The sequence below is a fragment of the Salvia hispanica genome, chromosome 1, assembly GCF_029641045.1.
Source record: "Salvia hispanica isolate PSC_SH4W2 chromosome 1, Shi_PSC_v1, whole genome shotgun sequence".
Classification (NCBI taxonomy): domain Eukaryota; kingdom Viridiplantae; phylum Streptophyta; class Magnoliopsida; order Lamiales; family Lamiaceae; genus Salvia; species Salvia hispanica.
This window is the reverse complement of record NC_142692.1, coordinates 55,067,195-55,084,828: the sequence shown is the minus strand read 5'-3', so window position 1 is coordinate 55,084,828 and position 17,634 is coordinate 55,067,195. Positions and strand designations below refer to the sequence as shown.

The 17,634-nt window shown below is 37.6% G+C and overlaps 1 protein-coding gene across 3 annotated transcripts; it reads right to left on the bottom strand.

The window, feature by feature from the left end:
- Positions 1-4,147: 4,147 nt before the first annotated feature.
- On the bottom strand, positions 4,148-9,656 carry LOC125199594 (glutathione transferase GST 23-like). 3 transcript variants are annotated; one of them, XM_089066401.1, is made up of 3 exons: positions 9,305-9,656; positions 8,294-8,687; positions 4,148-5,579 (listed from the first exon to the last, which is right to left on the bottom strand). In XM_089066401.1, the coding sequence occupies exons 1-2, from the start codon at positions 9,626-9,628 to the stop codon at positions 8,331-8,333; spliced, it is 681 nt and encodes a 226-aa protein (XP_088922527.1). In that variant the 5' UTR covers positions 9,629-9,656; the 3' UTR covers positions 4,148-5,579; positions 8,294-8,330. The 3 variants fall into 3 exon arrangements, with proteins under 3 accessions (XP_088922527.1, XP_088922526.1, XP_047953524.1); XM_089066400.1 differs by lacking the exon at positions 4,148-5,579 and adding an exon at positions 7,329-7,553; XM_048097567.2 differs by lacking the exon at positions 4,148-5,579 and adding an exon at positions 7,329-7,553 and having other exon boundaries at positions 8,294-8,684.
- Positions 9,657-17,634: the final 7,978 nt, after the last annotated feature.

Here is a 17,634-nt window from a genome sequence, read left to right as displayed (position 1 = left end):
GCTGAAGCCGCCGATACTTCTAGTTCGGATGTTCATCCACAAGCTCGTCAGAGAAACATTGCTATTGACAGAGCTAGGAGGACAAATGTGAAGCCTCCGTTGAGGTATGGTTTTGAGGATATGATGACATATGCATTGCAGGTTGCCAGTGAGGTCGAAGATGAGCCTTCGGTAGATGAACCACCTACCTACAAGGAAGCTATTTCAGGCAGTGAGCGTGCCAAGTGGCTCGCTTCAATGCAAGAAGAGATAGAATCACTTTTGAAGAACCTGACTTGGGAATTGGTTCCACGGCCTAAGGGGAGAAAGATTGTCACTTGCAAATGGATTTTCAAGAAGAAGGAAGGCACTACACCAGATGAGGGCATTAGATACAAGGCTCGTCTAGTTGCAAGAGGGTTCACGCAAAAGGAGGGGGTTGACTATAATGAGATATTCTCACCAGTGGCCAGACACACTTCCATCAGAGTGTTACTTGCGATAGTTGCACATTATGATTTGGAGCTTGAGCAACTAGATGTGAAGACGGCTTTCCTACACGGATTGCTTGAGGAGGATATCTACATGACTCAGCCAGAGGGATTTGTGGTTCCGGGCAAGGAGGATTATGTGTGCAAGTTGAAGAAGTCCTTGTATGGACTAAAGCAGTCTCCGAGGCAGTGGTATAAGAGGTTTGACAGTTACATGATCAAGCTGGGATTCAGCAGGAGTCTGTATGATTGTTGTGTCTATCACAACAAAGCTGACGATGATTCTATGGTCTATCTTGTTCTATATGTGGATGATATGCTCATAGCTGCGAAGTCGAAGTCTGAAGTACAGAAGTTGAAAGCTCAGCTTAGTGCTGAGTTTGATATGAAGGATTTGGGTGTTGCGAAGAAAATTCTGGGCATGGAGATTTCTAGAGATAGAGAAAAGAAAAAGCTTTCTCTGTCACAGAAGAGCTACATTGAGAAGATTTTGTCAAGATTTGGCATGTCTGCATCTAAGGCTATTGATACTCCAAGTGCCACAAACATTCATTTGTCATCTGATCTTGCACCGAAATCCAAAGTTGAGGAGGAGTACATGTCTCGAGTCTCGTACTCTAATGCAGTAGGGAGTTTGATGTACGCCATGGTCTGTACTAGGCCAGATATAGCGCATGCTGTCAGCGTTGTTAGCAGGTTCATGGGAAATCCTGGAAAGGAGCACTGGCAGGCTATGAAGAGGATTTTTCGTTACTTGAGAGGTACGTCTGATGCTGGTCTCATTTATGGAGGTGATACTCACTGTTTAGTGACTGGTTATTCTGATTCTGACTACGCTGGAGATGTCGATAGTAGAAGATCTATAACCGATTATGTTTTCACTCTTAGTGGTTCTGTTGTTAGTTGGAAAGCAACTTTGCAGGCTGCAGTTACTTTGTCTACTACTGAAGCAGGGTATATGACATTGACAGAAGCTGCTAAAGAGGGAATATGGTTGCAAGGGCTAGTTGGTGATCTTGGTTTACATCAAGATCAAGCTGTTGTGTTCTGTGACAGCCAGAGCGCTATTTGTTTAGCCAAGGATCAAGTCCATCATGAAAAGACTAAGCATATTGATGTGAGGTATCATTTTCTAAGAGATGAGAAGAGAATTGAGGTGAAGAAAGTAGGTACTGCTGATAATCCTGCTGATATGTTCACCAAGTCAGTCCCGCAGAGCAAGTTTCAACATTGTTTGGACTTGCTTAATGTCATGAGCTGTTAGTTGCCCGTGGAGGGCAAATCTGAGGCAAGAATGGAGAAGTTTGTTCGTCTGGTGTTATGATGATGCGTCTGCAAGGGAGAATTCAAGTCAAGGTGGAGATTTGTTAGTATGCCTTGAATTTGTATAGGATTAGGTTTCCTAATTGGGATAGGATTATGTTTCCTAGGCCCAGTCTGTCTTATGTGTGCCTATATATATGGGAGTAGAGCACATAATCTGTATCTGAAAATCGCAGTCATAATACAATTTGTTCTCCGTTTTTGCCCGTGGACGTAGCCAACACAACGTTGGTGAACCACGTAAATTCTGTGTCTATTTACGTTCTTTTGTTTCTCGATTCACAATTGCCCTATTTGTCATAACAAAAAGCTTTAGAATAAAGAGACGAAGAAAACATGTATTTAATTTAATGGCGGAAGGAGGGAGTATTTAATTTCATTTTTCCAAAATATATGCGAAATAGAAAAAGGTCATCTTAACTGGGACGGATAGTCGAGTATATATCTTCGATTAACAATTAAGTTTAAGATATAAATTTTGCATTAAAATAAAAAATGGAATCAAACTAAACTTGTAGTCTAGAGATAACAAGAAGCGTCCATAGCTAACATTAATGATATGATCCTGTAACCTAAAAAAGATACATCTAGTCTATATACTCAAAGTAATTCTACTCCCTCCGTCCCATGTTACTCGCACTTTTACTTTTCGGCATGTCACAAACTCCTTACACTATTTATAGTTTAAGTTAGAATTAATGCATTTAATTAATATGTTAAATTAAGTTAAGAAGTCCTTTATATAGTGATGTGTCATTACATTTAAAATTCTAATTTAATTACACTAAAAAATCAATCTCAAATTTACGACCTAAAAAGAAAAGTGCGAGTAACATGGGACGGAGGGAGTATTTTTTATTAAACTTTTCCTAGATACAAATAATATATTTATTCCTTTAATTTCTAAATGAGATTTCTTTTCGATATAATACTAAGAATTTTAATAAATATGATTTTTTTTAATAATAGATATGAACGGCATAAAATCAAATAAGCTTTTTAAAAAATAAAATAATACTACTTTTTAACACAATTAAATAAAACTTTTTTAATTAGAAAAAATTATTATACATCCGCTATTAAAAAAATTTACAAAAATCTTATTAAATTTTATTTTTAAAAAAAAAGTATATTTACATCTAATCAAAGTCTCAATTACAAATTAAGTCTTATTATCTTAGAAAAATTTTATTCAACTAAAAATATATTAAGTTTTTTCTGAATTCAGAGAGTCTAATTTGTTCTAAATTATCAAATCAAAATGACAAAGGCAATTCATTGAATACTTTTGTACAGATAGATGATTTACATAGTGCCCTTACATTATTATCAAATCTTAAAATTAAATCTTTTCCCTACCGAAAACAAGGATACATTTTGCATAAAGCACAACAAAATTGAAAAAAAAAAAAAAAATTTAAATACCTAGGGCTTTGGAAAGTTTTGAATCTGTGCCTCTCCTCTTCAATATGGAGTAGAAAATAACACATGACTTTTCATATGAATTAATTGGACATTGATCTACATATATTATAACGTTATTTTCAGGGGTACATCTATACTAGTATTTGGTCCAAAGAAAACAACTGATTAAACTTGATGTACAATATCACATTGCAAGCTAGAACTCACTAGAATTTATTGAATTAACTTTAAATCGTATTTTATTTATTCACTTCGAATTTTCAATCAATAATTTTAATGATATTTAATTTCATAAAAAATAGTATTGTTATATAAATATGATTGAGATTAAGAAATAAGATTTTCATATATTTCGTTTTGATGATATAGACTTTTGCATAACAATTGACATAAATATAAATTAATTTAATATCTTGCAGTTAACATAATTTATTAAAATTAAATAGCCTATTATTATCTTGCAGATAATACATATTTTTTTATTTTTAAGTTTTATTTATTCTATTTTTTAATAATTTATTTTGCATCTTATTCTATGTGTACCAAAAATAACATTTAAAATATTATGAGATCTAAACATTTGTTCTTTACTTCATATATATACTAACTTGTGTTCTTTACTTTGCATGAGAAACGCATTTAAAATTAAATCCTATAACATAAATTTTACGGATATAGATCTTAGCAATTGATGTATAAAGAATCCTAGATAGATCATTACATCTCCATGTGTCGTGTTTTTACTCAACAACAGCTCTTGTGAACTATTCTCGAACTCAAATTGATAAAGCTTATTAGAGATTATAAGACTTGATCTAAAAAGAGACAGAATTTTGGCATTTATCGAGGACTTGATCTAGGAATAGATAGAAACAGTCAAAATATCAAAATAGTTGAAAACAAGATATAATCACACGTTGATTCTTGGCTAAATCTCTAATCCCCCAAACTTAATTATTTGTTTGTCCTCAAACAAAACAAGAGAAAAATTAAATAAGAAATACGTATGTTAAGGACTAGATTTCATAGTTGCCTCAGTATTTATAACAAAAAAAAATAAATAAAGAGTTCGACAAGAAAACAAATCAAATCAAGCAAAGGTTATTAGTGCACTATCATTACTAGCTCGTTGATCACCTTGAAATACATGCGCTCACAAGTGTTTCGAAATGTGTTTATCACTCACTCTCAAAGTGTATAAGGTAAAGAATATATGCTCTCAGATCATGCAACATGCACAGTTTACTATAGGCTTGCTCAAAGTCTAATCCCTCCTCTACTTTTTGTGATTAAAATCAAAAATCCGAAAGGTCTTTATTTTAGGTTATAATGTAGGCTCTTTTGGTAAGGTGAGGAAATATTTGGCTAAAAAGTGACTAAACCCAACATAGCAAAAGTGATCAATTTCTACTATATTAAACTCAACACCTAACCAACAATTCAAATCTCAGTAAATTCTAGACTTTGTCGAGATTTCTTCTCACTTCCCAAATTCCTTTGATTTTTTTCTTTTCTTTTCATTTTTTTCTTTATTTTCTTCCTCGATTTTTTTCCTTTTTTTTTATGCATCCTTTCTTTCCTTTTTTTATATGCACAACAAAATATCTAATCCAAACCATAGATGGCTATGCAATCCAACCCTAAACCCTAACCCAAATTGAGAAAACTTCAACAGTGCCTCCTTTTTCTTTTCTCCTTTTATTCTCACCTCCAATGGTAACCTGCCACTACTTGTTTGGCGGACGACGCTTCACCGCCCATTTGCGTCTCCCTTCTCCGGCTCTTCTCTAATTGATGATGGCCACGCCTTTTGATTTCCGGGCGCGGAATGATCCACGCCATCTCCCTTGTTCTGACATTAGTGGCCTCCAAAGCCGAGGTCGACTGCTCTTCACCAATCGTGTCGCCACTCCCTTCTTCTGCGCCGATCAGACCCTGTCGGATTACCACTGTTGCTTCGGTCGGTTGTCGCCTTCAGTATGTCGAGCGTGAGGGTCTTCAAGGCTACCCTCGATGGCAGCTTTTCTCATTTCTCCAATGACTGTTGCGGCTGTGGTTGTTTCACCTCCTTTCCTGGGTGCCCTGCTGCCTCTGGACATTCTGCCATTGGCCGGTGGTTTCGTCAGAATCAATGGTTGTCCGACAGTGGCTGATCTCTCCCACTCGGCCAAACGCTTCAAGACAAGTCATCCGGTTGATTAATATTTCGCCCTCTCAGCCGGATAACTCGTTGTCTTTTCCTTAGTTTTGGCAGTCGCTCGTCGGCTGTGGCCTTCTCGGCCTTTGTTAAGGGATAATCCCCAAGATTCCGCGTCGCGATTGCGATCGGCGGAGGATAAAAGGTAATCGCGGGAGCTTTGCCTGTCGATCAAACCAAGAACAAAGATGAACAGAAAAGTAGAAAATGGAAAATAAGTTTATAATATTTATTCATTGATTGAAAGGAATAATAAAGACTCCTATTTATAATAGGAATAACCTAACTTAATTATCAAGAAAGAGAAAAGATATGCTAAATCAATAATATATGGAATAATAGAGATATTCTGAAGATATATCGTATCAACTCCTCCACGGTTAAAATCCACCTTTTCCTCAAGGTGGAAGCCAAGAAGCAAGGAGGCATTCAATGGTCTTCCTCGAGGTGACTTTCTTGATCTCAAACATTCTCCACCCACCTTGTATTCCCAATTGGATCAGAGCTCTAAGTTGAAACAACATTTTACTTGAATTCAAGAACCGACACAACACCAAATGGACTTCACTAAATTGGATTAGATTTCTCTAAATACCACCCAAACATTGCATGTTGTTTTGCGGAGGGATAAACCGACCATCAGCTTCAAGCGCTGCTGATCGATGACCAATAACCATATGTTCCGCTCTGATCAAGTCATGACCCACCACACGAATCAAATTTTCTTGTTTTGGAGAAGATTCCATAAATACCATCTGCTTGAGGCTCCTCTTTCCCTTTCCCATAGCCTCAAATTCTTCTACTTTCTGCACTTCGTATTTATGCCACAGTCGATATACCATGAAGCTTGCACGTTCAAGCTTGTTCAAAGATGCTTGACCTTCCGGTGGTGGAGCCGATATTTCCTCTTTTACTGCCCTTTCTGCTTCATCGATATACTCGAAGTTGGCGACTTGAAAGGCTTGTAAAAATCCATCCTCTTCTTCAACATCTGATAAATCCTCTTCCTCCACATAGAGTTTTTCTTTCCACCTCGTAGTAGCAGATTTTGATTTCTCCTCTACTTATATATTGGGAGCATCTTCTCCATATTTCATGGACTGATAAGCAGCATCCATGGGTTGATCTCCACCATCATTGGCTTTATTATCCTCAATCATCACCACATCGAATTTCAGAGGACAATTGACAACAACTTCATCAAGAATGAACTCATTCATGGGTTTCAAACTGCCATACAATGCATCATTGTCGATGCGGCGGTCGATTGCATCAAGGCGAGACTCCATCCTTTTGCACGCCTCCAATAATTGATCAAGCATTGCTTCAATCGGGTTTGCCGCTGCTGTGGCTGGACGAGGCAGCTGCAGTGCAGGCTGATTCCAACTTGAGTTACTGGCAGCGGGCAGCGGCTGATCGTATGCTGAGACCTCGTGGAAGGGGCATTGTCCCGGTGTCTCCCAGTAGGTAGGTGGGTCCCAGCAGGTAGGACGGCGTCCGGGTGGTGGCAGCGAGTACATATCTGGCTCATAGAACGGCGGTTGCTGATATGTTGTGGCCTGGCATAGCCATGGTGGGTCCCAGCTAGTGGGCTGTCGGGCGTGGTAGAGGTGACGTTGATGGTGTCCGTCCGGCTGGTATGGTAGCGGCTGTAGGGCAGCGTGGAATTGATACGGTTGCTGCCAATCTGTGTAAACGGCATGTCCGGACTGATAATCGGAATAGTTGCGTGACATCATGACGGTAAATGGAGGATGAGAACCGAATGAAAGCACCAATTGTTAAGGGATAATTTCCCTTAACAAGATTCAGGCGTCGCGATTGCGATCGACGGAGGATAAAAGGTAGTCGCGGGAGCTTTGTCCGTCAATCAAACCAAGAACAAAGATGAACAGAAAAGTAAATCGCGAAAATGGAAAATAAGTTTATAATATTTCTTCATTGATTGAAAGGAATAACAAAGACTCCTATTTATAATAGGAATAACCAAACTTAATTATCAAGAAATTGGAAAGATATGCTAAATCAATAATATATGGAATAATAGAGATATGGGGATATTCTGACGATATATTCTTATCAGCCTTCGATTAGGTGAGGAGACCAGTGCACTTCCGGGAAAGGTAACTACCTCTAACCTGCAAAGATCCAAGATTTGAACTAGATTGTTTTGATTTTTTTTTTACTGAAATATATCCACCACAAATCGGGATCTAGGCTCCCTTCATGGTTTTGGTGGTTTTTTTTTTTTTGGTTTAATGCGAAATATAAAAGACTAATGCATGACCGGAACGTTAAAGACTATATTGTAATATGCTTGAATGATTCTACACTATTACATCAACTATATATATAAGACTAGTTCCTATTATATACTCACTCTATTCCACAATAAGAGTCATGTTTTGCAATTTCGGCTCATCCATAAGAGTCATATTTCACTTTTACCATAAATGGTAAGTAGGTCTCACATTCCACTCACATTTTTTTTATAAAAAAACTACTCCATATATATAAGTGAGGCTCATGTTCCACTAACTTATTCAACCAACTTTTCTTTACATTTCTTAAATCTGTGTCATAACTAAATAGAACTCCTATTACAGGACAAGAGAGAGTATATGAAATACAATCAAACACTATAAATTTTTGATCTTTTCCTTTCTTAATTCAACTCTAATTATGGATGATATCAATTTGATTATTCCATTGATTCTTGCCTTGATTACTTGATATTGTTGATTTATTTTGGTAGCACCACTTGTTCATTTGAAGTATGTTTAGTGTGTTTTTGAATCTAAGTGTGTTTATTGTCAAAATAAAAGGAATGTGGAAGGCATAGAGCAAGATTTAAGAATTATAGAAAACAATTACTTACAAAATAGTGACTCTCGAAGTGTTATCCAAGACTCCCATCACTTGTTGGTCGACACAAGATGCTTCCTTAAGGTTTCGAGCTCTGGCAACTTCGCCTCCAAGTCTGGAAGATTCTCCTTAACCAGAGGCTCTTCCTTGAAATCTTGCATCCACCGGTACAGCTTTGGAAGAGTCGTGGGCTCCAGCACCCGCACGCCCACGACTCGTTCCACGTACTTCAACGAGGTAAGCCAACCGTAACACAAGTCCACCAAACTAAGCGTGTTACCACCAAAGAACTTTTGATCTCCTAAAGCCTCATCTTGAACGATCTTCAACATTTCCAGCAGGTCTTTCGCCGCCTTCTCTTTACCCTCCTCTGAGCACGCAAGGAAGCTGTGAAATACGTGATGCTGCTGCGTGCATCACAAAAGAGATTACAACGTATCACAATTCTCTCCAAACCAAAACAAGAAAAGAGAGGAGCACTATAACAAAAAAATGGCTAATGACACTTTTTAATTGTAGTAAGGACATTAATTTGTGTGTCTAACTATACCATCAATGCTTCATAAAGTATCCTTATTGTTGATGTCCCAACTAAAATGTCCTTATTGTTGATAATTTGTCCTCAATTTAGGGATGTTTCCTTAATGATAGCTATTTTTAAAAAAGTTCAAAACACTAGTCATACTTTCTCAATTTATGTGTCCTTAAATGATACTCCGTCCGTTCCCAAAGAGTATGAACAATGGGTTCGACACGAGTTTTTATAAATAAGGGAAAAAGTAAGAGAGAGAAAGAGTAGTGAAAATAATGTTAGTGGAGAGTGAGCTTCATATTATTATAATGAAATAATAATGATATAAGTTGTAAATAAAATGATGTGTAGGGGGCAATATGTTGTTTGAATTTTCAAAATTAGAAAGTTTATACTTTTCAGGAACGGACGAAAAAGGAAATAGTTCATACCATTTGTGGACGGAGGGAATAAGTTTTTTTTAGTGGAGAAGATGTGTGGAACCCGATTTACCTTTTGATCTCCGTAGGCGATCCAGAAACGAGCCATGGCTCTCTCGTAAGGATGTTTGGGGAGCAATGGTGTGGGGTCAGGCCATGTTTCCTCGATGTATTCGAGTATCACAGCCGACTCTGTGATGGGCTTTCCGGCGTGGACGAGCACCGGAACCATCTTGTGGATGGGATTGTAGTGCAGAAGGGAAGGACTCTTGTTGGAAAGATCTTCTTGGACAAAGTCATACTCAACACCTTTAAGTTTAAGAGCCCATATTACTCTACGAACAAAAGGGCCTGCCTCAGTTCCATACAACCTTAGTTTGTTTGGTATTTCTTCCATTAAAGAGGTAAGTAACCAAAATTATGAATTTATACAAGTAGAGATGTTGATATTTAGTGAAAAATGACGAGGACTATTCCTTGATATTTAGTCCAACTTGTTGATTGGGCGACGCGTGATCTTTTCTTAGCCACGCATGTATAGTCAAACATGTCGAGCTAGCACTATCCAATTACTTATTGCCTAATCACGAAATCGATTCTCTCCTATTTTTGTCCACATTACAAGAAAATGAGCAACAGGAAAACACAATAGATATGAAAATTTTGATGTGCTAACTTAAGTATTCTGAAAATTATAGTACTTCTAATACTTTGAATTGTAATTCTAAATTTGAATATTCAGTTAAGAAAAGAAGTAGTAATGGATATTAATGGCGATAATTAAATAAAGTTGATTTATAATTTTAATGAAATTTATTTATTTATAATTAAAAGCATAGTAGTTCCATAGGTAAGTTCTTCATGTGCAATTGATTTTGGACACTTAAATTCAAATCAATGCAGGTTTTATTTCACACCATTCAACACCCATTTAATCCACAAATTAATTTCTCATAATGTGGCATTTATCCACAATCAACTCTCCCAAAGTTAATGCACTCACTCAACTTTCAATTTTAATCCCCACATAGAAACGGTTTATAATGTTAGATTCTCTACATAATCTCTCTCCTTCACCAATTCACGCTCTCACAATTCCGTAACTTAAATCACGTCTCAATCCAATTCCCTTTAAGAAAGCCGGCAGCGGTGAGGGGCTAGACTTAACGGCGACAAGCACTAATGCAGCCAGCAACGTCGACGGAGACAGCTGTTTGCGCGGCGAGCAGCAGGGACGGCGACGATCTCTGCAGCTGCTATGGCCCGCATAGCAGCAGAGGTGGACCACAGCTATTTGAGACCACGTCATCGTCGGAGGCAACCGGTGATAGCGCAGCAGGGGCGGCACCACGGTGGACCATCCCGAGGCAACCTTGTGAGCTGTAGAGAATCCGAAGGCGACGCTGGCGACAAGGCAAGTGCGAAATTTGACAATTGGGGCTTCTCCTATTTGGGGATTTTCTCTACTTAAATGAGTGGGCCGCCATTTTGTTTGATATGTTCTGGGCCAACAATATGAATAGTTTTAGACTACAGATTTAACTAATTAGTTGGGTTGAAAATAAGTGTTGAAGTTGTTATGTGCCGACGGAGGGTGTGAATGGCCGGCCGGCATCGCCTGCGGCACCTTGAGTGGCCGCGACAATATTGAAAGATAGGCTATCTCCGCGAGTTAAGGCTGGAGTGAGGAAAACTCAAGTTAAAGAAATTAAACAAAGGATGTGGGTTTTCTGTTTAAATATGTGTCACGACCGCATTTTATTAAGAATAGTAAAACTCGGTTAATCGTGATTAGGGGTGGAAATTAAGAAGAGGTATATGAACAATTCATATGATCACGAAGTATCTCAAATGGAATACTTGAATAGGATACACCCAATCATAAAGATTCGAGTTAAAGGTTCATACAATATTGTTTATTAACTTTTAGAGTCACAGTGGGAAAACAAGATTTAACTTGTTTAAATAGCACAACAAACAATTGAACGCGGTGTTAGAGTTTCTATACTAGAAATCACCTTTCGAGTGATTGAATATTGTAAAAACTCTTATTTTATTTTCCAATGAATAAAGCAGATTATTTTTGTCATAATGTTGTTATGTTTTACATTTAATGGATGTTTATTACATGTTTAAATATATAAGTAACTTAACAAAGTCTAAGTCTTTGTTTTAGTAGACCGGTTGTGGGCGTCGTCCACTTTAAGGTAACACGGTCAGTTCTGAACAAAGAAAAATAAGAATTTCACAACCTAGATAGACTTAGACTACCTATCGTGAACAGTTGCAATGTCAGTCCGCATATTTCTAAGCCTGAAATAAGATGACATTTGTGTGGTATAACACTGAATTGGATCTAACAGCTAGACAAGTCTTTATGCTATCTACTGAAAGACGAAGTCTTATAATTATTGTTTCTTAATCAATGTACGTTAGCATTGAGCATACGATATTGATTATGCACTACTTTGACTTAGCAAATGGTTGCGGGTTTTTCGCAACCCAATAAACCTGGTATATTGGGTAGTGGTGATTTATATCTAGCAGTGCTAGGATTACTATTATATGGAATCGTGCGCGAGGTGAGTCTCGTTTGATAACATCCTCAAGAGAAGCTTGAAATAAGGCTTAATTATTCGGAATCTGGCTAGTTGGAGTGTGATTACTCTATGAATAATAAATAAGTATTTCTTGGTGAGTCCACTCTTGGAGTTAATATGATATTAATTAATTAAGTCCATAGCAGACACTAATTAATTAATGGATGTAGAAATAAATCACAAACAATGGAAACCCGGAATACTTATAATTTCTATAGTGGCTGCTCGTAATATTTCAATTAAAAGCTTATATTAAATTGGGGTTCAATTTAATTAGTAAAAAATTAATTGTAGGAGCCCATATCCAAAACCTTCCAAAGATCCATGTCTGGGCCCAATATGTGAAACCGAAAATCAAAAAACTGAAAATCGAAAAAATGAAAAACCAAACTAAAAAATACGAATTAACTGAAAAACCAAAATTATATGGAAAAATAGTTAAAGCAAGAAAAATATTCAAAACAAGAAGTCTAACCTTTAGTGATGGGCGGCGACTGCAATTAATTTACTCTGAACAAAATAAAACCAAACTTATTATTGGCTCCATTAAAAAAATTTCAAAGCCCCACAAAATCATAAATCAAATTTAATGTGGATAGCTGAGGCCTGAGGGAGGAGGCGACTGCTGGATGGCCGGAGGGCGACGAGTCGTCGGGTGGAGGCTGCCGGTTTGGAGACTGGGGTGGATGGGCGTCGGGACTCTAGAGCACTGCTGGCGTAGAGGGGAGTTTGGTGGAGGGGCACTAGCGTTAGGCTGGACTCCGGAGCACAGCTGGAGAGTGGATGTGGAGGCGCAGGCGACGGGTGGAGAATATGGACTTTGAGGTGGAGAAGATGGATTTTGGAGAAAGAGGCGGAATGGTGAAGAAGGGAATTAGGATTAGGGTTTTAAGTAGTACTATGTATATATAATATAATACTATATTAATATCTAATTCGGTTTTTTGGTTTTTCGGCTTTTTTTCAACAAAACCGAAAACCGAAATTTTCAAAATTTCAAAATCGAACCGAATTTCAAATTTTTGGTTTGGTTCGGTTCGGATATTCGGTTTTCGGTTTTTTTGCTCACACCTACCCTCCTCTAGATAGTAAGGGGCGATTTTTTCCTCTCCTCCGTGAGATAGGTTTTCTGTCTTCTTTATTTAAGTCCTAGTATACTGGTGAGATTAGCCCTCCCTGATATCAGTTTACAGTCCGGGAACCAGACAGAAGATCCGTGGTTTAGTAATGAAGATCTTCACGTGGAGAAGGCGCTAGCTATCTTCGATTCTTTGGAGAATCATCAAGGTAAAATAGCTAAACCATAGAAAAGCATGTTTTAGGTTTCAATTATTCTAAAGCATGATTTATTTGAGTTATGGGCATGATACATGTGATAATTGCACTAATAGAATTTGTCTAAATAATCCGCTACATAGATCGCTTGATTATCTGATTTATTTGAAAACACCGCACGCTTTTGCTGTCAGTTCCTTCACGCGGTCCTATGTATGAAGACATGAATCTCTAAGAGGACTATATAGACACATGAGTAAGCCTCACTTGGATCAGCAACCTCCACTCCATCACAGCTCAACCTGCACATTAAGAAATACATGCAGGGCTGAATACAAAGATACTCGGTGAACACATTGCCAACAGATACAATTATACGTTCAAAATATTGTAAAGCCATCAATCACAGTAATACTCATGGGTTTTTTCGTTAAAGCCCGAGCTTACCCAAAATCTCATACGTAAAATTAAGTAATTCGCCGTATCTGAAACATCTTGTGACGGAAAAGTAGCCACTTTCCATGGTCACCGGACCGACAAACCCTTTCGATGATATATAGTCTATGTGCACACTAGTCCGAGTAGGGACTCTCCGCTTGCTGGACCCGAATTTAATTTATAAATTTTGGCATAGCACATTCTGTATAACCAAAACAGATAGACATCATCACATAACCTCGAATTTCTTCACGATCGAAGGTCCAAATAATGTCCGATAGTCCCAAAATTTTAACCAAAGGTAGATGAATCATAAAGCATCGTTTTGACCGAAGGAAAATACATTTGAACGATTATATTTACCATCATTAATTTTGGAAGCGGCTGCCCAAAATGAAACATGTTAGGATCTTTTCTACTTTCTTGAATATGAAACAAAAATATGGCGCATTTGATAATAAAAAGAGTGATGCAAAATAAAGCAGAAATTATGAGAATGATTAACTGATCGATACAAAAGAACTCAACTAAATGAGAACTTAAAGAGTATAAACACTCAATGTAAAAATAAAATTCAAAGTCTGTCTTTTAAGATCAACAATGAAGCATTTATATAGGCACACGAAAATCCTAAACTTATGGAAAGAAAATAATTAATATTTTTTCCATCTCCTAATTCTATTAACTAGAAAATAAATAAAATCAAAAATATACTTTTCTTAGCCTCTAAGACTTGTCTTCTATAACTGCATCATACTCCCCTTCTTGAAAAAGACTCGTCCTCGAGTCTACTTTGTCTCTGTCATTGCGTTTCACATACGCCAATAATTCTGACAATTTCAGAAATAGGTGCAACAAATGTTCCTTTTTACGGACCAAGTTCCCAATCTTTTTGTCGCACTGCATTTCATCATTACGAATCTGAGGAGCAGGAACACTTCTTGATAAAAGCTTAATGAGATCTTGAGCCTTAAATATTATATAGGGGTCCCTCATCTTCATAGTTGTCGAACCAAATTTAATTCAAAAACAATACCATGCTCTTTCAATGCACCTTTCTCTGTCGGCCAACACTCTTGCAAATATTTTTCTCTGTATTGAGGAATGAGAGTAAAAAATGAGCTAGCTTCGAACATGATGCCCTTGTTCCACGATGGGTCAGATTTATTGACTTTCCAATGATCGAGGTTGGGGTCATCCCATTGCTTATCCTTGTCGTGCTGGAAGTGGTTTCCCCCTTCAGCCTCGTCATACTTCTCATCGTCATCGACGACAACGCCCTTGTCTATGGAAGTGTCATCAAATTTCATGGAAGTTGGTGAAGATTGACTCATCAATCCAGGGAGCTCAAAGAATATATCCTCGTCGTATACTGGCTTATCATACACCGGCATCGAAAATATATCCTCATCATATACGGGTTTATCATACACCGGTATCGAAAATATATCTTCGTCGTATACTGGCTCATCATATACCGGCATAGACAATATATCATTGTCGTATACGGGCTTAGACTGGCCACCGTAGACATCGTTGAATAACGGATCTCCACCGAACGACGCCCCGACGCATTAGATCTCATAGGGTTGGATTTCCCCGACGCTTCTCCAATCGCGCCAATTGTCGCTGTAGGTCTCGAACCTGTTGTCGCAGATCATCGTTCTCGATGTCGCGCTGGAGGTCTCGAACCTCTCAGATCATCGTTCTCGATGTCGCGCAACCTTTTCGTTTGGGAGATCTCCAAGTCCCCCACCATGACCGCTACCACGAGCATCGTCACGTCTGCCGCCATATCTACGTTCAACCATTGATAATCAACCTGGATCGTGATACCAAATGATGCAAATGAACGAAGGATCGTATTAGATTAATTAACTGATAGATAAAGAATTCAAACTATTGAGAACTTCGGAGTATAAAAACTCAATGCAAAATTATATATTCAAAAGTTTGTCTCTTAAGATCAACAATGAAGCCTTTATATAGGCAAAGGAAAATCCTAAACTTATGGAAAGAAAATAACTAAAAAGATAATAAGCAAAAATAACTAATATTTTTTCCATCTCCTTTTTCCTTCGTGCTTGCTTGAAAAAAGTTTATATGTGTTGGAAGATTTTCACTGTAAAGGTGTTTGTTGTGTGTTGATGGATGAAAAATCACTTCCCTGGCATTAAGTATTGTTCCTATAGCACACATTAAGTATTGTTACAATAGCACACGCACTCCTTTGCATGATGTTTGTGATAACTCATATATGAAGTCCTTCAAAAAAAAATCTACATTGCGTGTCGCAGTGAACTTTAATATGATCATTTCAAATTTATATAATCATTTAATACTATATATACATTCGTGTAGCTGATAATGTCCAACCATTCCTATTACCCATTTACCCATGTTGAAACAAAAGGGAGAGTGGCGGATTTTGGAGGAGAAGTCATCTGCAACACTATTCCACTATTCATGCACTATTTCACACTATTCATGCACTATTTCACTGTATCTTTTTTTTTTTACCGTGTACAATTTACTGACTTGTCCCATCATTTATAGGAGTATGCTTCGGAAATTGGAGTTTCTCCAATAATAGAGCACCAACTGTGTGTAGCTCGTCTTTGTAAGAATATAGATATACTTGGAGCATTCTCCTCTTGTAGAGAAATGTCTCTATTTTGTAAATGGATATTTAATATCCATTTGAGTTGTAGTTGTACATGTAACAGCCCGCCCTCCTAGGGTACAATAAATGCGGCGGCTGCTACCCAAAACCAACTCTAAAGAAGTAAACATAGACTAGGGTTTCATTTAAAGAGTATTGACCAAAAGAATTGAAAGAGATATCAGAGTATTCAATGCAACAACTTAACCTAGATGATTAGAGGAAAGAAAAGTATCATAAATCACGATAAAAAATCTCGAGAGTACGACATCATATCCAAGTCAAAATCACAAGGAAAGACTAAGGCTTCAAACCGAAGGCAAGATGCAAATATTCCAAAAAGAAATTCTAGAGTGTATCAAAAATTCAGTGGAAAACGACCAAGAGAAAGTATAGCTATGTATGAAGACACAACTACGCTTGAAGTTCAACATATCCTTTTTAATTCATTAATCTGCTCAACACCCGCCACCACTCGTCGTCATTCAACCTGCACATAAGGAAAACACATGCAGGGCTGAGTATTTTGAAATACTCAGTGAGCTCGTTGCCAAAACATTTTATAAGTTATGCCACCCTTACCAAGTGAACTCGAGTTTTAAGTAGTTATAAAAGGAATATCACGAGTATCACAAAATATATTTTCATAGACTGGCCAGTCAAAATAACCTCCCATTTTCTCATCAATTAACAATCATTCATGGTGCGACGAAAGTGTGGCCACACTTTTCGCCCACGAGACCGACCGACTAGCAAGGACGGCTCTCGATCCCATCGTGTACACAGCCTGGTAGGGCTTGCGGCCCATACTCAGACCTGAATTCGTATAAGCATATCCAACAATCACATTTAAACAAACATAGGCATGGCATAACAGTTAAACCACCCTTATAACACCAAACAACATTTTGATAAAATAAAAGAGAGTTTTTAGAGTAAAGCCCACCTCGACTGCTTAGTTTTCAAGTAGATTCGCTTTTTCGTTATCCGGCTTCGCAACCAAAGTTTCACCTTTTAATCACATAGGCACATATCACAAATTAGGTTCAATACTACTCTTACTCATGCATGTCTCATTACTTTTCCCTCTTCCCAACGATTTATCTTATCATTACTAATTAATCAAGATCATGTTTATCGCACACGAAGACTTAACCATCAAACACACACTACACAACACATCAACACACACACACACGGCACACACACACACGCGCCACACACACACACGGCACACACACATACACATGTCCCCACATCCCTTTTTATCCCTCTTTCACTCAACCAAGATGCATGAGGGTTCAAGAAGACCGATTAATCGGTTAGAAGAAGAAAAAGAAGAGGTAGAAGAAGAACAAACATAACTCTTAAACAAAAATACCTTTTTAGCGAAAAACAATCGGTAGAAAACAAGTATTAGCCTTGATT